General features: G+C 41.9%; 2 protein-coding genes across 3 annotated transcripts in view; one reads left to right on the top strand and one right to left on the bottom strand.

Moving 5' to 3' along the window:
- The window catches only part of MPP3 (membrane palmitoylated protein 3), a 109,739-nt gene that overhangs the window by 70,575 nt on the left and 14,028 nt on the right, over positions 1–25,136 (bottom strand). The window lies entirely within an intron of this gene.
- Positions 1,799–21,612, top strand: LOC102946980 (G protein-activated inward rectifier potassium channel 1-like). Its single transcript, XM_007054790.4, has 3 exons — positions 1,799–3,001; positions 19,015–19,231; positions 20,874–21,612. The coding sequence occupies exons 1-3, from the start codon at positions 2,351–2,353 to the stop codon at positions 21,476–21,478; spliced, it is 1,473 nt and encodes a 490-aa protein (XP_007054852.2). The 5' UTR covers positions 1,799–2,350; the 3' UTR covers positions 21,479–21,612.

Consider the following 25,136-nt stretch of genomic DNA (forward strand, 5'->3'; position numbering starts at 1 on the left):
ATATAGTCAGAATCCTGGGTAAAAGGCTGCCTATGCTACATCTAAAATTCTGTGTCTTCCAGTGATGGGGAAAAATACATTTATATTCAGTGTGTTATATTTAAAAATAACAGATAAAGCCACGAACATTTATAATTTTCCATACAGTAAGATCAGAAAGGGGGGAGTTCTTGCTTCTGGTACAGCCTCCCTGTTCTAGTATTCAGACTCTGTTTGGAAGGGTGACACATTTGCCTGGCGAGACAGGAAAAGGTTTTCCGTCAAATACTGTTAGAAAGGCAATAATTAGAGAGAGAGAAAGGAGAAAGCTTTGTCAACATCTCTGATAATAAAGTAATTAAAGGTGCTATTGCTGTATTCGGAATTTCTAACTTCTATTTTCAAGGAAAAGCCATTATTTCCCCAAGCTCACAGAGATCCCTGGAGAAGAAAAATATTTGTATGAAGCAGGTTATTCCAGTTGATGGGGGAATGTTGTTACTCAGAATTAAAATCGATTATTCAGCTAATATTTGCAGTTCATATTTACTCCAAAAACTAATAGCTTATTTTGGATGGAAAGGAATCATCTCTGTTGTGCCTATACTTCGAAAGCAGGCTTTGTAATACCCTAACGTACCTGTCTGCAACTATGCAGAAAAGCATTTACATGGCTCCTAATTAAGGTCTGTCAAAAATGAGAGCCTGTACATGTCAGAAATAGAAGTAATAGAAAAATACTTGGATCCCCATCAGGATGGGGTGAAAATACTGAAACTGAACTCCAAGCAGGCTAAAATAGTCTATTATTTAGCATTGTGAATTTTCAACAAAAAACAGCTATTAATTATAATTACAAATTAATTTGTGTCTCTAACTGATTTAGAAAACACTTGCTGAAAATTAGATATTGAAATTATTCATCCAATCAAGTGTCACTAATCTTAGTATTTGAATCGGGTTCTTGGTAATATTTCTGACAAACATTATATATATTCATAAAAAGTGAGATAGAAAATAGCTAATTATCCTACACTGTGATAGCTTGTAATAGATTTAGCCCCAATTGTTTCTGATCTCAGATCTTTTCATCCTTGATTGAAGGTACTGAAGCTGTTTTGAAATCATTTGAAGCTTCCTGAGAGTTCTTTTCTGCACACTTCAATCTTACCCCCTGCACTGTCCCTTTTCCACTTCAGCCACAAGCAGGAGCCTCTAACTGCTGATGTGTTGAACTTTGCTTCACTTGTAACATTTTTAAATGTTGGCTGAGAGGATTCGCTTGTTCAAATTCCTTTACTGTGTAAGAGTCCAGCCATCTTATTTTGTTCCCCGTAAAATCCCTTGTGCTGACGGCAGGACTAGTTTTCAGTGGATGACTCACTGCACTCTTATTCTAATCGCTTGCAGCCAGCACTCTATCAGGTTGTTACACCGATATGAGATGATGTAGGTAATAATTCATTTTGGTTAAAGATGTTCAGAGCTAGACTTTGACTGTAACAGGTTTGAAACCTAAAGGCAGACTTGGATGCCAGCGTCGCGAGTTAGCGCCCTGACTACAATAAGAGCAGGAAAGGCTACGCTGTGTCCCTGGCGCTTATTCTTATGTTTGCCGTGTTTTGTACAATATGTGATAGCAAAAAATCGCCCCTTAGTGTGGGTTTCGCCGCCAGATTGGCTTGTACCCTGCGTCTCTGGCACAGCCTGTTCCTCCATCCCAACTAGAATGGATTCACACCCCGCAGAATAAATCCCGGAGAGTCAGCCCGGGTGGGGGGTCAGAAATTCTTCACTTCCCCCACCCCTCTGATAACCAGCGTGGGGGGAAGCCCCGGCTCAGCCCTACTCCGGATTCTCTGCTGCTGGGTCGCTCTCTTCCCCGGTCCGTGGCTTCATGAATCTGGACGTGCCTCCTCCCCAGGGGATCAGACAGCAGGAGCTGCGCTCGCTGATAGGTGCAGAGGCTTGGGGGGGGCAGATCAGACTCGGGTAGGGAGGGGGGTGACAGCCCTTCCCCGCCCCCAATGTTCACATCTCAGCCACTTTCCTGCGGGCTCCACAACCTGCCGAGCCTCGGCTGCGCGGGCTGAGCCTCTCTCTGCTCTGCTCCTGGGCTGAAGCGCCGACAGGAGGCAGCGCTCCCGGGAAGGTGGGGCGCTCAGGGAGCGGAGCCCGGCTCCGAGGCGTACCGGACAAAGGAAAGGCGGACCCCCGGCGGGCACCGTTCGCCCCCCGCAGGGGAGAGATCTCTGCGCTCCCGGACTCCGCTGCTGCCGGCAGCCCTGCGCGGGGCGCCCCAGACAAAGGGCCTGTCTAGCCGGGGAGCTATCCGCCGGCCCGCCCCCGGGTCTCCGGCCCTCGGCGCGGCATGTCGGGAGTGCGCAGACACCTCTGGGACGAGTACCAGGCAGTGGGCTCCGCCCGGGGCAGCGCCCGCAGGAAGCGGCAGCGCTTCGTGGACAAGAACGGGCGCTGCAACGTGCAGCACGGGAACCTGGGCGGCGAGAGCAGCCGCTACCTCTCCGACCTCTTCACCACGCTGGTGGACCTCAAGTGGCGCTGGAACCTGCTCATCTTCCTGCTGACCTACACGGTGGCCTGGCTGGTCATGGCCTCCATGTGGTGGGGCATCGCCTACCTGCGGGGCGACCTGCACCGCGCCCACGACCAGAGCTACCACCCCTGCGTGGCCAACGTGTACAACTTCCCCTCCGCCTTCCTCTTCTTCATCGAGACCGAGGCCACCATCGGCTACGGGCACCGCTACATCACCGAGCGCTGCCCCGAGGGCATCGTGCTCTTCCTCTTCCAGTCCCTGCTCGGCTCCATCGTGGACGCCTTCCTCATCGGCTGCATGTTCATCAAGATGTCCCAGCCCAAGAAGCGAGCGGAGACCCTCATGTTCAGCCGGGCCGCCGTCATATCCCAGCGGGACGGCAGGCTGTGCCTCATGTTCCGAGTGGGCAACCTGCGCAACAGCCACATGGTCTCCGCTCAGATCCGCTGCAAGCTCATCAAGGTGAGCCCGGGGGGGGGGGGGGGGGGCACAGGGGCCGGGGAGCGGGGATGGCTTTGGCGACGGGTTAGCCTGGATCGGGACTGGACTGGAAAAGAGTCTCCAGAGGGTTAAATCACAGGAGACTTCTCCAGCAGTCAGAGGCAGCAGTGACTTTATCAGACCCGTGCCACAGGCCTGCTCTGTCCTTCGAGCTTTGCCTCAGAGGTTTGTACAATGGATGGGACCGGGCAGCCTGTCTGATGCTCAGTGGGTTAACCCTTTAACCATCCTCCAGTGACACCTAGCTTTACAGTTAGGCAAAACCCAGTGGCCGACCGCCCCCCTTACGTTCTTTGCTCCTTTGGGATTGTGCCGGATTTTCATGTGGGCGCTGACACTTACACCTTCCCTCGAACGCCAGCGATTTATGCAGCTGGAAACTCGGTTCTGTTCACTAGTCTCTGAGGCTGAATGTTTGTTTGGTGGGCCAGGGAGAAGGATGTAGCACCTGTAGAGCACTCTGAAGCGGCTAAGTGGGAATCTTTTTCAGGGTGCTCAGAAAATGAGTGAGAGAGTTGAATATGAGAGGAGTTGAAAATGGAAGTCTGAGGGAAGGATGAAAACCTTATTTTGGCCCAAGAAATTGGGAGAGGGGACATTTGCATCCTGGTGCCTTCAGAGCTGGTGGTTTTTGTTTTTGTTTTGTTTTTTTAAATCAGAAACACAAATCAGTGCAACTTTATAGAACCTTCCAGGGAGCACTTCTCTTTTCAGCTGTATGTTGTGAAACTGACGGAGAAATAAAGTAGTTTAGTAAGGAAGACATTAATCAGCAGCTACTCAAATACCACTGGGAAATTGTGACAAACAGGTCCAGATACCCTATGGGTGAACAGCGGGGCTGAACTTGCAGAGATTGTGTACAATGTTACTGAGTTTGTAAAGTAAGGGGTTTTTTTTTTTATGAGAGCTTGTAATCATCTGTACTTGGGAGTCATTAGGAGATGGGTACAGGTCACTTGTAAAACACTGTAATTGTAACTAGGATGCAACTGCAGTTTCATCTCACAACAGGGAATGAAATAATCAGGTAGGGCCCAGGCTAGTTGTTTTCACAAAACTAACTGCAAGCACCTAGCATCCTACAACCTAGGGAAAGACAATACTGGACCATTAAGGTCCTGTTAAAAGTGAAATGTATCCAGAAACTGAAGGCCAGCATTTAAGCAAGGGTGCTGTCCCTGAAAGATTGGATGCCATCTAGGACATAGAGCATGCTTGGAAACTGTTCAGAGGCAATAGGAAAGGTGTATTAGAAAAGGAAATTTAGCTAATATAGAAGTGTAAAGCCTGAGATTTTGTCTTTGTTTATGTTCTGTGTAACTTGTATGTGTTCGCTTTTCCTTACTATTTCATCTTTGAGTCTATGATTTCTTTTCTATTAAATTTTTTTTGTTTTGTTTTTTTTATCCCAAGCAAGTCTCTGGTATGCAAACTGTGTGGAATATGTGTCCCTAAGTGAACTGCTAACTGGGTTCAGGTTTTACTCTTTGGGGCATGACAAACTAGAGGGCAAAAGTCTGAATATCTGGTAGTTAAGAAATCAGGGAAACTGATTTGGGGGGGCTTGGGATCCGAAGGGTTAGTGAGGTCACCCTGCAAGAAATAAAAGGGTAGGTGGAAGCCAGAGTTGAGATTTTAAACTTGTCGGCTGGCTACTGGTGTCAGAACTCTAAGCCATAACAGCATAGCATTAAGGCATCCAAAGCTTCAAAGCAGGTGCTGACAGAACCCCTTACTGGGTGATTCCCAGAAATGTACTATTTGTTACTTGCAGGTGTTTGGAAATATAAAAATGATTAAAAACTGATATTCATAGTATTAATCATAGAAGTAATATGAACGATTACAGAGAATAAACCGCAAAGCTTCTCTGCTTTACACTTGGATGCAAGTTTCTTTAAGAGAGTTAGCCTGTTTTTTTGACCCATCCTGTAAGGATTTTCCTATCACTGTTAGAGATTTGCACATTGGCAAGCTTTGTTCTGTTTTCTCATGTAACAGTATCTTCTTAAAACACAAGAATAACATGGAAGGATAAAACACTAAAGAAAGAGTCCATCTCTAAAGAGCGGAGACTAACAATTTCTGCAGATGAGTTAGATGGGATTTTCCATTTTTAAAGTTATGCTGAAATTCACAAAGAGACTCCTTTAGGATGATTTTATCAGTAAACCAGTATAAAACTAAGCATTATTGAGGGGTGAAATCTCTTGATTCCAACTAAAAGATGAACTAGTACTCTTCTATGAATACCAGCTACAGTAAGCATGTTTTATGCCATTAATTTGACAGGAGATAAAAGACAAAAAACTTACTGTTCCATCCCGCATTTCTGTTACCATTTGAGGGAATTTGCTAACTAGTTTGGCCAAATAAAAGAAGGAAAATTGCTGCATGCAGTTTGATTATCAAAATGTGGAATTTTTGGATGGGGTAGTAGTTAGTAACCAAGGGGGAGTATTATATTAACTAGACCCTAGTCTATGGTAACATTGGATTCAGCAGTCTCCTGATCTTCCGCCCTCAAGAAATCTTTGAATCAAACTCATCTTTGGACAAATCCTGTAGTTTGGCACACAGACTGGCAATTTATATATCAACAAAAAAGGTAGATTTCTATGTTTGTGCCATTTCAAAGCACTCTGCACTTAAATCCAGATAAATGAACTTATTCTGCGAATTCAGTCAAAGGTCTGAATATAGTTGTTAGGAAACTTTCTTTGGAACTTTATGTCCAACTGTTTTACAGTCCAAGCTACAGTAGCAGGGGCTTTACACCAACTGGAAATCTCCTGACTTCTAAGCATTGCTGGTGTAGACTTGATAGAATTTAAGTTTTGTCTCTTTACCATTTTTATTGATGATATTGTTCATTTTAAGCATTTTTTGTATTAGTATCTAAATTTCCACAGTTGTAGGAAGTTAGTGGTAGCTCAGACAATTATTTAATGCCAGACACTGAGATTCAAAAAGTTAAAGCTTTATAAGCTGGCTGTTTTAGCAGAGCTGTAAATGTGTGCTTTTTGCAACATTCATTACAACATGTTGTATACAGTAAGGTGGGACTCTAATAAATTCTCAAGCAGCATTTTTCTTGCTTTGCTTATCTATAAATTTCTATGATAATTTATGGAAATATTTTTTCATCATTTTGTGTGTTCACTGAAATGACATTTATGGCCATTTATTGATAAAAATCCAATCCTTCCAAGCCTAAGTATGAGAGAGCTTCCTTGCTTACATCCATCCATCTGCAATTCCTTTTACAGAAAAAAGGATTCCCATGATTCCTGTTGACAAACATTATGCGAATTATATTTTGATTAAATCTGTATATTTAAAACAAGAAATTGTATTATGGAAACAGTCTGCATTGCAGACAGTTTTATTTATTGGGATGGGATCCCATTGTACTGGGTGCCGTACAGAGTAAGAACAGGGTCCCTGCGCCAAAGAGTTCAGAGTCTAAAAAGTTTAAAAAAAACAGACTGGTTATTTGGGAAGGGATACAGCCTACCTGTAAATGGCAGGGATGAAGGCTAGCGTTGCTTATTTTTTCAGAGGATTTATTTATTTATTTTGCAGGGGAAGCGGTAGGAAATGGTATTAACAGAAGAAGGGAGAGAAGAGATGGGATGGGATGAGGAGGTGGTGAAGAGTAGAGCAGCGGAAAATGGAGTGGCAATGATTGATTTAATGATTCTAAGGAAAGGAAGGAATAAGAGGACAATTGACTTTAAAATACCAGACTTTAACAATCTCAGAGAAATGGTAGGTAAGATCCCATGGGAAGATAATCTAAGGGGAAAGGGTATTCAAGAGAGCCAGCAGTTTCTTAGGGAGACAATATTAAAGGCACAACTCCAAACTATCCTGATGTGAAGGAAAGATAGGAAGAATGTTAAGAGGCCAATATGGCTCCATTAGGAGCTCTTTAGTGACCTGATGATCAGTAAAGAATCCTACAAAAAGTGGAGATATGGACAAATTGCTGAGGAGGAGTACAAAAGAATAGCACAAGTGTGTAGGGACAAAATCAGAGAGGATAAGGCACAAAATGAGTTGCACCTAGCAAGGGACATAAAAGGTGGTAATAAGGAGATCTTTACATATATTAGGAGCAAGAGAAAGACAAAAGAAAGTGCAAGTCCTCCACTTAGTGGGGAAGGAGAGCTAATAACTGACATTAAGAAGGCTGAGGTGTTTGATGCCTATTTTGCTTCAGTCTTTACAAAATTAATATTAACAACAAGGAGAAAGGAATGCAAGCCAAAATAGGGAAAGAACAAGTTAAAGAATATTTAGATAAATTACATGTATTCAAGTTGTCAGGGCCTGATTAGATTAATCCTATGATACTTAGGGAATTAGCTGAAGCAATCTCAGAACTGTTAGCAATTATCTTTGAGGACTCCTGAAGGATGGGTGAGGTCCCAAAGGACTAGAGAAGAGCAAACGTAGTACCTGTTTTTAAAAAAGGGAACAAAGAGGACCCCGGGAATTATAGACCAATCAGCCTAACTTTGATACCTGGACCTGGAAAGATATTGGAACAAATTACTAAACAATCAGTTTGTAAGCACTTAGAGGATAATAGGGTTCTAAGAAATAGTCAGCATGAATTTGTGAATAACAGATCATGCCAAACCAGCCTAATTTCCTTCTTTGACTGTTTACTAGCCTAGTGGATTCCTTTAAGATAGTTTTATCAGTAAACCAGTATAAAACTAAGCATTATTGAGGGGGTAAAATCTCTTGATTCTAACTAAAAGATGAGCCAGTACTCTTCTATGAATACCAGCTACAGTAAGCATGTTTTACACCATTAATTTGACAGGAGATAAAAGACGACAAACTTACTGTTCCATCCAGCATTTCTACTATCATTTGAGGGAACTAGTTTGGCCAAATAAAAGAAGGAAAATTGCTGCAGGCAATTTGATTATCAAAATAGTGGATGGGGGAGCAGTAGGTGTTATATATCATGATTTTAGTAAGCTTTTTGACATAGTACCACATGACAAACTCATACGCAAACAAAGGAAATGTGATCTAGATTAAATTATTATAAGGTGGGTGCACAACTGTTTGAAAGACCATACTCAAAGAACAGCTATAAGTGGTTCATTGCCAAACTGGGAGGCTGTATCTAGAGGGGTGCCGCAGGGGTCAGTCCTAGGTCCAGTATTAGTCAATATTTTCATTAATGACTTGAATAATGGAGTGAAGAGTATGCTTACAGAATACGTACATGACACCAAGCTGGGAGGGGTTGAAAGCACTTTGGAGGACAGGATTAAAATTCAAAACTATCTTGACAAATTGAAGAATTGGTCTGAATTCAACAAGATGAAATTCAATAAACAAGTGCAAAGTACTTCATTTAGGAAGAAAAAAATCAAACGCACAACTACAAAATGGTGAATAACTGACTAGGTGGTAGTACTTTTGAAAAGAATCTGGGGTTTTATAGTGGATCACAAACTGAATATGAATTAACAATGGGATGCAGTTGTGAAAACCTAATATAATTCTGGTGTGTATTAACAGGAGTGTCATATGTAAGACATGGGAGGTAACTGTCCTGCTGTACTTGGCACTTGAGGCCTCAGCTGGAGTACAGTGTCCAGTTCTGGGGGCCACACTTTCAAAAGAGGTGGACAAATTAGAAAAAAAGTTTTAGTAAACTTGACCTATGAGGAAAAGTTTTTTAAAAAAGGGGGCATGTTTAGTCTTGGAAAAAGACTGGGTGGTGGGGTGGAACCTGTTAACAGTTTTCAAATATGGTAAGGGCTGTTCCAAAGAGGATGGTGATCAATTGTTCTCCATGTCTGCTGAAGGTGGGACAAGAAGTAATGGGCATAATCTGCAGCAAGCAATTTTTAGGTTTGACGTTATGAAAAACTTTCTAACTATAAGAGTAATTAGGATCTGGAACCAACTTCCAAGGGAGATTGTGGAATCCCCATCATTAGAGGCTTTTAGAAACAGGTTGGATAAACACCTGTCTGGGACAGTCCAGATTTACTTGGTCCTGCATCAGAGCAGGGGGTTGGGCTTGATGACTTCTTGAAGTCCCTTCCAGCCCTATGTTTCTATGATTCTGCAATGTGAAAGTAAAACATGTAATTGGAGCAAAGTTTACAGTCCAAAGAAGTCTAAGTGTAGCTGTCCATTGTAAAGTCAGGGTTTAGCAGCTATTAGGTAATATATGCATTGTAGGTACCTGCATTGATTCCAAACTCAGTGTGCATCATTGTGTCTGGCAACCTCCAAAAGCAGAAAATTCTGGAATTATGTTGTTGTCAGACTATATGCTAGTAGGCTGATAAGGGCCCAGATCCTCAACTGCAGCTAAAGTGTGCTTGATGCAATTCTGAAGAAAGAGTGCTTAGCAGTCCTTTGTGTTCCCCTCCATACTATCCTGGCTGAGAACTTCATGAGTCTCCTAACATATGTTTAGAGTAGCCTGAAGGTATCTTTAAGTTTTCCAGCTATCCCTTGCTCCAGATGGCAGCTGGGGCACACAAGCACCTAGGTCACACTCTTATCCCAAGCCATACCCCCCGCTCCAGTTGTGGGGTGGGTGGAAGGTTGGCATGGACCCTGCAGTGGCTCTACACCATCTGAGGTCCCCCATGTGCTGGGGGACCCTCTTGTGGCTAGTAAGTCAGCTTTTGGGCAGCTTTACGCTGGTGGAGTGATATCACTCATAATTTATGGACACTCCAAGATGGTGAGTTTACTCACATCCTTAGTGCCACATTACACTCTTATCATACCAGAAAATGACTCAGTTACCAAGAAGGTCCTGTGTTTCTTGCAATTTGTGCTCTTCCAATTGTGCTTTGTCCAGTCATGCTGACAGCTGATCTTGCTTCACTTCTCTTGCACATGATTAGATGGAGCTTTAATTCTATCAGAGTTAAGCAATGCTAAGAGATATCCTTTATCACGCTTTTATACTTTTAAGGGGACCCATATTTAGCCAATGAACACAATGTTTCCACACACAGTTTCAGTGAGGGACAGGGAGTTCTGAGGGCTTTGCTGTTTTAAAAAGGTATGTCTATCTAAAGTGTGATATTTTATTGGATGTGTGCTGTTTGTCCCAGGGCACTCAGATTACAAAGGTGCCATCATATAATGGTGGCTGATTACTCATCTGTGGTATGTGAAGCTGCCTAGCAACATTGCTGAATAGTATAATGTTGCAATAGAGATGCCAGAATCAGCTTTGGAGTGAATTGTAGACAACTGTATTGTGATGGGTTGCAGTCACCTTTTTGAGCACCACTTTACATGCTAGCATGGTGTTGTTGCTCTCTGCAGCTCCCAGCACCCTCTGCATGCTGTCAGTCAGCCTCTGTGAGTCTTCTGTGGCTCAGCCCTCCAGCCAGGTGTCACAGTTCAAAAGCCTTCCAGGGTATAACAGACTCAAAATAGAAGCAGTTCCTTGCCCTTTAGGCCAATTATAACCAAAATTGTTTCTCGCCCTTCTGGATGAAATTCCCTCTCTGAAGTTGAATCTTGAACTCCTGCCCCCGACTGTGGCCAGTAATGGGCACTGGCTCTGCTGGCTCCTCTGGCTGTGACCTCAGCAATGTCCTTCCTTGCTTCTCTGGCTCCAGCCAGGAGCTGTCTTGCTGACACTGACAGCAGACAGATCCTTTTATTTTGGCCTTCTGGGCCTGGATTGACTGTTGCTGGTCTCCAGCCCTTCTGGTTGCTGGAGAACCAGATCTAGGGTGACCAGACAGGAAATCTGAAAAATCGGGACTGGGGTGGGGGGTAATAGGAGCCTATATAAGAGAGACCCAAAAATCTGGACATCTGGTCATCCTAACCAGATCTCACTGGTTCCCAATATGGCTGCTCTTTTTCTCATAGAGAACTGTTTCATGGGGAGGAGTTCAATAGGGGGCCCCAAAGGCTGGTACGCCCCGTCAAACATATACAAAAGAGGGTTACAAAAACCAAGTCAGTTTGTTTCAGCTTGCACTTTTTCAGATTGTGACAGAGTCAGGACAGACGGCTACAGGAGAGTGCAGGAAGGAAGGTATATTAGCCTCAGGATAAGCAGGTCCCTCTTCCCCTGGTAACTAAGCAGGGGTTACTTCAGGTTAATTAGGACACCTGGACCCAATTAAGCTGCCTGAATCCCCCAGTGAGTCAGTGTGGGTGATGGGCGTTGAGAGCAGAGGCGACCTGTTGGAGAGCGGTGCGGAAGCTGACAAGGACCAGGGGAGAACCCAGCAAGCATAGAGATTGGGGAGAAACCCTACCCTAAACAGGAGCTAAGGACCCTTCCAGGTCTAAAGATCTGAAGAAAAGGACCCTGCCAGAAGGGGAGAGACTGAGCCGTGCATTTGGTGTGGTGCTGCCACACCTGTAAGGGCTACCAGAGACTAGGGGATCTCCCTCCCCTGGCAGGAGGGTCGAGAGGAACCCCGCCCAAGCAAAGTGGGGACAATAAGATAAGGGTTGTGGGGAAGTAACCCAGGGAAGTAACCCTGGGAACTGGCAGCATGAGGCGGCTACTTGTTGGGACTGGAGTAGAGGGCGGGACTGGGCCCCACCTCCCACCCCCTTTTCCTCTCACTGGATGTCCACCGAGGAGGTCAGAAGCCGCAGTAAAGCAGTAAGGGCCTAGCAGGCCCAGAAACAGGAGGGGTGCTTGGAGACTGAATTTCCCCACCCACTATAAACTGAAGGGGGGGAAATTCTGAGAGATGAGACGCTATCCTGACCCACTGCTAGAAGAAAGCACGGGACCCACCGAGGCGGAGAAGAAGCCCTGTTACAAGATATTCAAGTCAGTTTCATGGATTCCAAGGCCAGAAAGGACCATTGTGATCACATAGTCTTATCTCCTGTATAACACAGGCCATAGAACTTCCCCTCAGAAATTCTTCTTTCAACTAGACCATATCTTTTTAAAACAAAATCCAATTTTGATTTAAAAATTGCAAGTGATGGAGAATCCACCAGAACCTTTGGTAAGTTGTTCCAGTGGTTAAGTACCCTCAGCGGTAAAAATTTACATCTTATTTCTAGTCTTGAATTTGTCTAGCTTCAACTTCAAACCACTGGATCTTGTTATACCTTTGTCTGCTGGATTGAAGAGCCCATTATCGAATATTTCTTCCCCATGTAGGTACTTATAGACTATGATCAAGTCACCTCTTACCCTTTTCTCTGTTAAGCTAAAGAGACTGAGATCCTCAAGTCTTTCACTGTAAAGCAGGTTTTATAATCCTTTAATCATTCTAATGGCTCTTCTCTGAACTCTATCCAATGTATCAACATCTTTTTTGAATTGTGGAGACCAGAATTCAGTATTCCAATAGCGGTTGCACCAGTGCCAAATACAGAAGTAACGTAATCTCCCCACTCCTACTCAATATTCCTCTAGCAATACATCCAAGGATTGCAATAGCCCTTTTTGCTACAGCATCACTCTGGGAACTCATGTTCAGCTGATGATGCACCATGACCCCCAAATCTTTTTAAAAGTAACTACTTCCCAGGAAAGAGTCCCACATTTTCTAAGTATGGCCTATAGTCTTTGTTCCTAGACGTATGACTTATTTGGCCATATTAAAACACATAGTTTGCCTGCACCCCGCTTACCAAGCGGTTCAGATCACTCTGTATCAAAGACCTGTCCTCTTAATTATTTATCATTCCCCCAATATTTGTGCCATCTGAAAACTTTATCAGTGATTTTATGTTTTCATCCTGGTCATTGATAAAAATGTTAAATAGCATAGGGCCAAAAACTGATCCCCACAGGACCCCATTAGAAACACACTTGCTCAATGGTGATCTTGAGACCTATCAGTTAGCCAGTTTTTAATCCATTTAACGTGTGCCACATTAATTTTATATTATTCTAGTTTTTTAAGCTAAATGATGTGTGGTACCAAGTCACCTGCCTTACAGAAGTCTAAGTATATTACATCAACACTAATACCTTTATCAACCAAATTTGTCATCTCATTAAAAAAAAAATCAAGTCCATTTGACAGGATCTATTTTCCGTAAACCCATGTTGATTGGCATTTACTATATTGCTCTCCTTTAATTTTTTATTGAGTCCTGTATCAGCTGCTTCATTATCTTGCTTGTGAGAAGTGTCCGCCTGATAGACCTATAATTAGCTTGGTTGGCCCATTCACTCTTTTAAAATATTGGTACAACAGTACCTTTCTTCCTGTCTTCTGGAACTTCTTTGGTGTACCAGGAGTTACTGAAAATCAACATTAATGGTCCAGCAAGCTCAGTCAGCTCTTTTAAGACTCTTGATAGCAAGTTATCCAGAACTGCTAATTTAAAAATGTCTAACTTTAGTAGCTGCTGGATAATCAACTGAACATGAGCTCCCTGTGAGAGACTGTGGCCAAAAGCAGTAATGCAATACTTGGATGTATTAATAGGAGACAGTCGAGTAGGGAGGTTATATTTCCTCTATATTTGGCACTTCTGTGACCTCTCCTGGAATACTGTGTCCAGTTCTGGTCTACACAGGAAGGATGTTGATAAACTGGGGCGCGCTTCAGAGAAAAACCAATTGAAAACATGTCTAACGGCAAAAGAATCAAGGAGCTCCGTCTGTTTAGCTTAACAAAGAGGAGGTTAACTTGCTCAGTTAAATTTCTGTTCCCCGTGTAGATAAGAGGGCTCTTCAATCTAGCAGACAAAGGTATAATAAGACCCAAAGGCTGGAAGATGACGCTAGACTAAATCAGACTAGAAATGAGGCACATTTTTAACAGAGAGGGTCATAAACCAGTGGAACAATTTACAAAGGTTGTGTGGATTCTCCATCACTTGAAATTTTAAAATTAAGAGTGGGATATTTTTCTAAAGAATATATACTCTAGTTCAAACAAGAATTAAGGGAAGACTTATGGCCTGTGTTATGCAGGAGGTCAGACATAGATGATCATAATGGTTCCTTCTGGCTTTATAATCCATAATCTGGCCTTGTCTCTCTCATGTTACTGCTGATTTACAGTCCCATGACCTCTGTGGTAGTTCTTCACTCTTATGGGTAGAGTTACAGACAGAAAATTGTTACAGAAGGCAAAGTTTAATTAAAATCATAGACGATAGAAATGTAGGACTGGAAGGGACCTTGATAGATCATCTAGTCCAGCCCTCTGCACTGAGGCAGGACTAAGTATTATCCAGACCTTCCCTGACAGATGTTTATCTAACCTGCTCTTAAAAACCTCCAGTGATAGAAATTCCACAACCTAAAGTGAGACTTTATTAACCTTTTTCCAAACCTGAAGAAAACTTGGGACTTGGGTGAGATGGATGGAGACCATTTGAGACCATTCTTATTTTTTATAAACCTGTTTGGTGTTAAAGTGTGAAAATATGATCTCTACACTTTTAAATATGGTATCTATTTATTTGCATTAAATTGTATGATCCAGCTAATTTTTCAAGTCATTGTTTCAACTGGCATAAAACTCACTTGGATGAAGTTTAGTTGATAACTCAGAATTTTAAGATGATGACTTTTCTAGGGTTGTCAATTAATTGCAGTTAACTCACGTGATTAACTCTAAAAAATTAATCACAATTAATTGCAGTTTTAATCGCACTGTTAAACAATAGAATACCAATTGCAATTTTTTAAATATTTTGGATGTTTTTCTACATTTTCAAATAGATTGATATACAATCTATAACACAGACTACAAAGTGTACATTGCTCATTTTATATTTATTACAAATATATGCACTGCAAAAATGATAAAAGAAATAGCATTTTTCAATTCACATCATACAAGTACTGTAGTGCAATCTCTTTATCATGAAAGTGCAGCTTACAAATGTAGTATTTGTTACATAACTTCAAAAAAAAAAAAAGTAAAACTTTAGCGCCTACAAGTCCACTCATTCCTTCTTCTTGTTCAGTCAATTGCTAAGACAAACAAGTTTGTGTACATGTATGGGAGATAATGCTGCCCGCTTCTTATTTACAATGTCACCTGAAAGTGAGAACAGCTGTTCTCATGGCAGTTTTATAACAGGCATTGCAAGGTATTTATGTGCCAGATATGCTAAACATTTGTATGCCCATTCATGCTTTGGACACCATTCCAGAGGACATGCTTCCATGCTGGTGACGCTCATTTAAAAAAAAAATGCATTAATTAAATTTGTGACTGAACTCCTTGGGGGAGAATTGTATGTCTTCTGCTCTGTTTTACTCACATTCTGCCATATATTCCATGTTACAGCAGTCTCGGACGATGACTTAGTACATGTTGTTCGTTTTAAGAACACTTTCACTGCAGATCTGACAAAACACAAAGAAGGTACCTGTGATGCTCTGTACCTCAGGGGGACACCCTACACCCCCATGTTCATCTTTATAAAATGATTGTGTGGTATCCAATGCAAAGTTTGTCATGTTGGGTGTCTTCAAAAGGCTCATAATGCACTGAGCATGGCTGTTATAGTGATGTTATAATAAGTTTATAGGTTATAATTTCATGTATATAGTTATGAGGCTGAAAATGTATCCTCGTGGCTTAAAGCAAGCCCATGCAAAAACTCTCCAAGAACAGAGAGGCAGTTCAAACCTCGTCAGCATATGGATGGGACAAGCCCAGCCTCACAGGAACAATGGACACTGGCTTAGGCAGCAATCAAAGATTCTGTTAGACCCTCAGAAAGCTTGTCATCCCCTTTTTTTGGGCAGTTTGGGACTGCAGTGAGGTAATGCTCACCTGACTCTGAAGGAGGGGGAAAAGCCAAGAGGAAAGAAAGGACATGATAAAAGGGAGAGACATTTTGTCATGCTTTCTCTTCCACCTTCATCTACAGACACCACCACCAAGCGCCTGAAACCCTGATCAAAGGGGAGAGCCTGACTGAAAAGTAACCAGCCAGCCTGTGGTGAGCAGCATCTAAGTTTTTAAGGATACTGAAAGTGTTAAGATCAGCTTAGAATGCATTTTGCTTTTATTTCATTTGACCAAATCTCACTTGTTATGCTTTGACTTATAATCACTTAAATCTACCTTTATAATTAATAAATCTGTTTGTTCTACCTGAAGCAGTACATTTGGTTTGCTCCCTTTGGGAGAAAAAGCCTGGTACATATCAATTTCTTTGTTAAATTGATGAACTCATATAAGCTTGCAGCATCCAGCAGGCATAACTGGACACTGCAAGATGGAGGTTCCCAGGGCTGTGTTTGGGACTGGAGATATTGGCTAGTGTCATTCGCTTGCAAGTAGCTGGGAGCAGCTTACATGCCAGAAGCTGTGTGTGAACAGTCCAGGAGTGGGGGCCCTCACAGCAGAGCAGAGTAAGGCTGGCTCCCAGAGTCAAGGATTGGAGAGGCCTAGCAGATCACCGGCCCAGATAATACCAGAGGGGAACATCACAGTACCAATGTGAGATTTCTAAACATAGCTACAGCACTCGACCCAAGGTTTAAGAATCTGAAGTGTCATCCAAAATCTGAGAGGGACAAGGTGTGGAGCATGCTTTCAGAAGTCTTAAAAGAGCAACGCTCCAATGCCGAAATTACAGAACATGAACCACCAAAAAAGAAAACCAACCTTCTGCTGGTGGCTCCAGACTCAGATGATGGAAAATTAACATGTCGGTCCGCACTGCTCTGGATAGTTAGCGAGCAGAACCAGTCATCAGCATGGACACATGTCCTGTGGAATGGTGGTTGAAGCATGAAGGGACATATGAATCTTTAGCGCATCTGGCATGTAAATACCTTGTGATGCCGTCTAAAGCAGAGTCACGCGAATACCCGTTCTCACTTTCAGGTGACATTGTAAACAAGAAGCGGGAAGCATTATCTCCTGAAAATGGAAACAAACTTGTTTGTCTGAGTGATTGGCTGAACAAGAAGTAGGACTGAGTGAACTAGTAGGCTCTAAAGTTTTACGTTTTATTTTTGAATGCAGGGGGGGTTTTGTACATAATTCTACATTTGTAAGTTCAACTTTCATGATAGAGATTGCACTACAGTACTTGTATTCAGTGAATTGAAAAATACCATTTCTTTTGTTTTTTACAGTGCAAATATTTGTAATAAAAAAATATATAAAGTGAGCACTGTGTGTTGTAACTGAAATCAATATATTTGAAAATGTAGAAACCATCCAAAATATTTAAATAAATGGTATTTTATTAACAGCACGATTAATCACAATTTTTTTTAATCACTTGACAGCCCTATTTTTTTTCTAAATCAGTAGTTCAAGATATTTTCTTTAAAACATGGTAAGCCATTCAGCTCATGCTCAGTCTTACTAGTTTTGATGATAGATTAGATCAGATGTCGGCTACCAGTTTATGCTCATCCTGAGAGAACAGCAGCCGGCCAACTTAACTAAAGCTATGTACTCAACTGTTTGATACTGTAGGTCCTTTCAGGAAAAGTTAAAGTACTTTTTTCAGTAGTCTGACTAAGCCTTCACACTTAGTCCTGGCTCTTGTGATTACCGTGAGGCAGAATTCTTGTTTGCTTTTAGTTTCTAGTGCTGTCAGTCTTTTAACCTTCACCCAGAATGTTTTTAAAAGTTGTCAAACAGCTGACATTCTTATTGATCTCATCAGCCATGGAGAAACTGATTCCTGTCAAAGAGAGGGAAAGCCTTGTTGTTTGGGATAAGAAGACATCACAACTTATTAGCAGGGAAAGAGACAAAAAATACATGAATATCTGAAGAACTAAAACAGACATTTAATATAGCTGAAATACCCCACCAGCTAATTAGCTGGTTATATAATTGCCAATCTATACCAGACAATCTGACATTCTAGCTTTTTATGGTATTAGTGGTGAGAAGAGGGAATTTGCAGATGCAGTAGTCACTTGTGGAAATTAAAGATAGAAAACTCCTGCTGGGCATCTAGTCCATCACATAGGGTGAAAGCTTCCATTGATTTCAGTGGGGCTATGACTTCATCCCAGGATATAACAAAGGATCTAAAGAACAGGATGTCTCGTGATGACGACAGTAAACTTATAATAATAAAGCAAAGGCAGAAATGTGTATTAAATATTTGTTCTGTAGTTATGAATAATTATCCAGTTTCTTCCTATCATAGCAATAATAATGAAATAATTTCCAACCAGAAGTAACTAGGGAGGATGTTAAATAGGATTGGCAAAGTTTCTGAACACTTAAAATCTGCAGGATCCAAATAACTTGCACCCAAGAAAAGCAATTGGCTGAGGAACTCTGACCAGCTGATGTTGGGTTTTTTTAATAAATGTTGGCATATTGTAGAAGTTCCAGATGACTGAAAAAAGGTAATATTGTTCCAATATTTAAAAAGGGTAAATGAAATGACCTGTGTAACAATAGGACAGTTACTCTAATACCAATTCTGTGCAAAATCTTGAAATGCTTGATACAGGCTGCAAGCCGTGAAGAATGCCAGTCAACATGGTTTTATGGAATAGGTCTTGTCAAACCTTTTTTTTTTTTAAGATTACAAGTTTGGTTGATAAATTGACATGAGTTCTGTAAGGCCTTTGAGCTAGTACCACATGACTTTTTAACTAAAATATATACAAAACTAGTGTATCACCTATTAAATGGGTTAAAATTGATAACTGGTAGATCTCAAAGTAATTGTTAATGAACCTCATCGTTCATTTGGGTTGTTTCTTGTGGGGTCCCACTGGGATCTGTTCTAGGCCCAATGCTAATCGATGTCTTTATCAATGGTCTGCATGAAAATATAAAATCACTGTTAGCAAAGTTTGTAGATGACAGTCTGGTGGAGTAGTAAATAATGACCGGATCAGTTACACAGAGTGATCTAGGAGTGTCTAGTGTAATATACTAGTACCTCCATATGATGACATAAGAACTACTGTTTAAATAGTAATGTTATCAGAGATACACATTTAGATCCAGTCACAACTTCATATACTGCTGGGGGCCTAACTATCTTTTTGTCTTTAGTCCCGACAGACACCTGAAGGGGAATTCCTACCATTAGATCAATGTGAGTTGGATGTTGGATTTGGAACTGGAGCTGACCAGCTGTTTTTAGTTTCTCCTTTAACCATCTGTCATGAAATCAACCCCAGAAGCCCCTTTTTTTGTCTCTCTCAAAGATCGCTAAGAAGTGAGCAGTTTGAGATCGTTGTCATCCTTGAAGGAATTGTTGAAACTACTGGTAAGCGATTTGAACAAAGTGAATGGTCTGTCAGGGTTTCTCAAACTGGGATCTTTGTCATGACTCGCGGACCCCCTAGAGCTGGACTTGTCCAGGGCCGCCAGCCCCTCTGATAAACTCTTCCCTCTCCATGCTGCAAAACAGCTGTTCAGCAGCATGCAGGAGGGAGGGGGAGGGGGCAGAAAGAGGCGGGGAAGAGGAGGGGCAGGGGCAGGAAGAGGTGGGGCAGAGGAAGGGGTGGAGTGGGTATGGTGACCAGACGTCTCTCTGGCTGCTAGGTGCAGGGATGGCCGGGGGGCTCTGCGTGCTGCCCCTGCCACGAGCGCTGGCTCCGCAGCTTCCATTGGCCGGGAACTGCGGATGGAGGCAGCAGCAGCGTGCAGACCCAGAGGGAGATGTCACTGCTTCTGGGGAGTCACCCGAGGTAAACGCTGCCTGCACCCCAACCCCTTGTCACAGCCCTGAGCCCCCTCCTGAACCCAAACTCTTTCCCGGAGCCTGCACTTCCTCCTGCACCCCATCCCTGAACCCTCTCCTGCACCCAAACTCCCTGCCAGAGCCATCACCCTGAACCCCCTCCTTGCAGTGGGGGCTGGAGTCGGGGCAGTGTGCCCCCAACCCACGGCTGGGACTGCTTGGTCCGGCTGTCCAGCACGGCTGAGGTTGCTTGGGTTTGAGGGTCCTCGAAAAATGTTTAAATCAAAATAGGGGGTCCTTGGGTTGCTAAAGTTTGAGAACCACTGGTCTACATATTGTATTATTTTAATATTGACACTTTCAGTTTGTCTTTAGTCCTAATATTTCTCTTAATCAGTGGTATAATATTGTATCAAGGCAGTCATTCAAAATTATATTCTCCTGGAAAATTCGTATTGGCTGTTTCCATCAGCCTAACCAGGGTAAGCTTGGAAAATGTTTTCATGATCAATTTACAAGTGTGCATTAAAATATAGTAATCTATGAATCTGTGCCTTATATGAAATTTTTTGCCTCACTTAACTTTTACAATATAGCATACGTAACAATATCAGAGACAGTTGTAATATGATGTCAGCAGTGATGTTTTTAGGTGTGTGTTGGTGAGAAAGGAGCTCAGCATGCTGTGGGGCAGTGTGTTAAAGAAATAAAAAGTTATTCATCTAGCTCTAGTTCCTGGCACTCCTAATCTTTGCTGGACAACTCTCTAAATTCAAGCCAGGAGTACAATCCTTAACCCTCACAGCCAGCTGACTAATGGGTCTTTCAGACCACTTCTAAGAGAACTTCCAAGACACTAGTACAGCTAAAGTAGCACACCAATACCCGTAGTAAGAGAATACTCCCTGAAGTGTATGTTACCTACCTTTTTATTATTTTATTTGTAATTACATCTCCCCACTATTCAAAATAAATTGGTTTGGTACAATGACAAGACAGAGTTAATCAAATATTTGTATAAGCAAATCTGACTAAGTACTTAGAAACACTATCTCAACTGTTAGGAAACTGGCAGTCACCAGATGGAGCAACACATTATCTCAATGTTGTTAGATGTAGAATAGGATTGATTTTTATTATGCAATCTTACCGTATATTCTCCTCCTACCATATGTTGATCTGTTTTTTCATTTTATAAGGTTAATGTTCCTGTCTGTTTATGTAGGAATGACGTGTCAGGCTAGGACCTCCTACACAGAAGATGAAGTTCTTTGGGGCCACAGATTCCTACCAGTAATGTCCCTAGAGGATGGCTTTTTTCGGGTGGATTACTCTCAGTTTCATGCCACCTTTGAAGTCCCCACACCTCCTTATAGTGTTAAAGAACAGGAGGAAAGCCTGTCCCTTCCATCTCCTTTAAATACTCCTATCGGTAACAACCGAAACAGAAGGGAACACATCTGCTCAATTGACTGTATTGATATTTTAGAAGAGAAAACAAACAAGTTTCCTAGTAAACTTCAAAAAATTAGCTCCAGAAAGGAGGGTCTTCAGAGAAGAGTCCTGAGAATGAGTTCCAGCAATGTAGAGAAAGCTTGCAGTACTGGAGATCTCTTGAAAATTCAGCAGATAAGTTCTGTTACCAGCAATGAAGATGTTGATGAAAGGATACAACTGAAGGCCTTCAGAATCAAATCTGAGTCTTTGACTCAGTCTACTGGAGATCTTGAGGTACAGAAAAAGCCTCAAGGTATGCTCACCTTAGGGACAAGACTAGAGGATAATTTGCCTGCCAAACTTCGAAAAATGAATTCTGATCGCCTCTCCTAAATAACAGATGCAACAGGAGTTGTTGTTGTTAAACTGCATTTTAGACTTCTGTCTTTCAGGATTATTTTGGAATACTACTGTGATGATTTGGTTTTGCCAAGGGATTCTTCATAAATAAAAATTTTCAAAATTAATTAGCATTTTTCTATAATATTCAATACAAATCTGATTTATGTAGCATGGTAACTGTTCAGGGTGCTATACTGTAAGTTCATTGTGCCAAATAAACTGGTCCCTGCTTTAAAGCTCTGTATCAGCACCACTGTAACAGTTTGGTCTGGTCTTCCATCCTTTCAGAAGTCTTTCTGAAATAAAAGGGACCAGATTCTCATCTATGACTAAAGTGCACATAGTGCAGGTTGGGTTGGGGAGTGTTCAATGGCAGCATAAACCTCACCTTTACGCTCCCCTGATCCTAGGGCTGCTGTGTACAGTGTGGGTATTCTCCCCGTGAGCCCCCCACCCCCACATCATATATTAGAGTAGCCCTGTGTGTGGTCTAATCTATACCAATCTCTTAATACCCTTAAGGGACTAAAGCCATCACTGGAGAACAGTGTACCACAAAGATGCCACATCTCCTGTGCCAGCAATGGGGGGTGGAGCAGCAGGGGCTATAGGAGCTGCTGAGCCACTGGAGGATCCATTACACTTATTGTGAGCCTCCCAGGGCTGGATGCACCTGTTCTAATGGCCAGCAGCCAGATTGATAAAAGGATTTGGCCAAAGAAGTATATTAAGAAAAAGTAAAAAAACTTTTTTCTCCTACCTCTAAAAGAATTAAAATCTGAAATTTGATAAGATGTACTAAAAATAGTTGGTGAAACTGGCCCTGAATACTACAGTCCTATGATATGAAAAGATAATAATTTTTCAGAGTGTGGGTGACCAGCAGTGTCTTAAACGCATCAGTAAAAATTATATTTTGACTTACTGAATTTTAGAAAATGGTAAGAACTGGGCTCATAGTTTATGTTCTTAACATCATTAGTTCCATAGTTATCGAATAATCAAATGTTTGCTTCAGTTTCTATTCTAGAACTGTTATTCATCTTTTTCCTGTGGAAAAATTACTTGTTTCCAGCCTATAGTAAGCAAATAAAATCATAACTAACTATTTAATAAAATAATACTTAGTACTTACTGTATATGATGCTGAGTACTTGTGGCACCTTAGAGACTAACCAATTTATTTGAGCATAAGCTTTCGTGAGCTACAGCTCACTTCATCGGATGCATACTGTAGAAAGTGTAGAAGATCTTTTTATACACACAAAGCATGAAAAAATACCTCCCCCCACCCCACTCTCCTGCTGGTAATAGCTTATCTAAAGTGATCACTCTTCTTACAATGTGTATGATAATCAAGGTGGGCCATTTCCAGCACAAATCCATGGTTTAACAAGAACGTCTCGGGGGGGGGAGATAGGTTACCTTGCATAATGACTTAGCCACTCCCAGTCTCTATTCAGGGACAGAAAACCTGGATTTGTGCTGGAAATGGCCCAACTTGATTATCATACACATTGTAAGGAGAGTGATCACTTTAGATAAGCTATTACCAGCAGGAGAGTGGGGTGGGGGGAGGTATTTTTTCATGCTTTGTGTGTATAAAAAGATCTTCTACACTTTCCACAGTATGCATCCAATGAAGTGAGCTGTAGCTCACGAAAGCTTATGCTCAAATAAATTGGTTAGTCTCTAAGGTGCACAAGTACTCCTTTTCTTTTTGCGAATACAGACTAACACGGCTGTTACTCTGAAACCTTTATATGATGCTGTGCTTCTTCAAACCATTCCACAACAAGAAGATCAAATTCTACTCTGATATATTGATGCAATTTTATTGAAGTCAGTGGGACTGCACTGGTATATCAGAGCAGAATTTGGTCTATTAACTAATCATCACAGCACACTTGTGATAGAGCAACTCAAGCAGAGATTAAATGATTTGCCCATTGTCACAAAAGTAGATGGATCTCCAGTCAGGGTTAGAATTCAGGAGTTCCTGATTCCCTCTCCTGTGCTAATACCACTAAACCAATATGCTGCCCACGTAGAATGGAATGGACATGAGCAACACATCTCTAAGAACAACAGTTACGAAAGGTAGGTAACCGTTTGTCATGCTAGCACAATAGTCCTTATTTCTAAAGGATGGTTAAGTTACAGGCACTATAGGATTGATAACATCCTTATTTCAACTATTAGGCATCAGTTATGTACAGAGACCAGAGCCAGTCCTAGGGCAGTACAGTATATTTGGAATCTCTTTGGTAATCTAAGCTCTGAGGCTGAGAATTGTGGCAGTAAAGTCACTTTCTATTTTTAGACAAGAGGAAGGAGGAAGACGTTAACAGTTGACGTTCCCGGGGGAAGAAATATTGATACGCCTTTGCTGAAGAAAGGGAGGGAAAACATCTCCCAAATTCTTCAGGAATTTGAACTGAAGTTCCAGAATATTTGCATGGTTAGGAAACAAATACTAATGAAAACTGGAAACATGTTAATAGATGGCTTAGCCTGTGTCTCTGTTTTTGAACTGCTTGTACATATACTAGAACTGCAATGCTGTACTGTACATTGGAGGGAGGGGAAAAAATGATGATATAGGCAATGTGTTAACTGAAAAATTAATTACATCAAAGTATTCATTTTCCTTGCATTGTGTGGCAATTAGAAAAGGTGTTTGGACCTCATTTTGTGCAGTCTGGGGATACACTGCAACTAGAGATTAGGCAAAATTTGAAATAGATTTAATAATGGAGAGAATCAGGAAAAAAACCCCACCACAAGACCTGCGTCTTTTCGGATGACTTTTAAGAGGCCAGAAGAGTTTTACCAAGCCTTCCTTACCATGGGCATAGGTCTTTAATTTTCTTTAAAAACTCAGGAGCATAGCCACATAAATGCACAAGTCCTCCTTTTTATTTTCCCCATATTCTTACAAAAGAAATCAAATGTCAAACTACAATTCTGTTAGTTGATGCTGTTTAAAGAAAAGGAGTACTTGTGGCACCTTAGAGGCTAACAAATTTATTTGAGCATAAGCTTTCGGGAGCTACAGCTTACTTCATCGGATGAAGTGAGCTGTAGCTCACGAAAACTTATGCTCAAATAAATTTGTTAGTCTCTAAGGTGCCACAAGTAGGATAGGATACAGAGGCACCTAGACAAATTAGAGGATTGGGCCAAAAGAAATCTGATGAGGTTCAACAAGGACAAGTGCAGAGTCCTGCACTTAGGATGGAAGAATCCAATGCACTGCTACAGACTAGGGACCGAATGGCTAGGCAGCAGTTCTGCAGAGAAGGACCTAGGGGTGACAGTGGATGAGAAGCTGGATATGAGTTAACAGTGTGCCCTTGTTGCCAAGAAGGCCAATGGCATTTTGGGGTGTATAAGTAGGGGCATTGCCAGCAGATCGAGGGACGTGATCGTTCCCCTCTATTCGACATTGGTGAGGCCTCATCTGGAGTACTGTGTCCAGTTTTGGGCCCCACACTACAAGAAGGATGTGGAGAAATTGGAAAGAGTCCAGTGAAGGGCAACAAAAATGATTAGGGGACTGGAACACATGAGTTATGAGGAGAGGCTGAGGGAACTGGGATTGTTTAGTCTGCGGAAGAGAAGAATGAGGGGGGATTTGATAGCTGCT

This window comes from Chelonia mydas, chromosome 27, assembly GCF_015237465.2.
Source record: "Chelonia mydas isolate rCheMyd1 chromosome 27, rCheMyd1.pri.v2, whole genome shotgun sequence".
Taxonomy (NCBI): Eukaryota; Metazoa; Chordata; order Testudines; family Cheloniidae; genus Chelonia; species Chelonia mydas.

Bases quoted from the DNA above. Each gene is read 5' to 3' on its own strand.
- LOC102946980 (XM_007054790.4), top strand. From the start codon at position 2,351: ATGTCGGGAGTGCGCAGACACCTCTGGGACGAGTACCAGGCAGTGGGC. The intron at 3,002-19,014 runs GTGAGCCCGGGG...TTTTGTCTTTAG, and splicing joins TCCGCTGCAAGCTCATCAAG to TCCCGACAGACACCTGAAGG. The intron at 19,232-20,873 runs GTAAGCGATTTG...CTGTTTATGTAG, and splicing joins AGGAATTGTTGAAACTACTG to GAATGACGTGTCAGGCTAGG.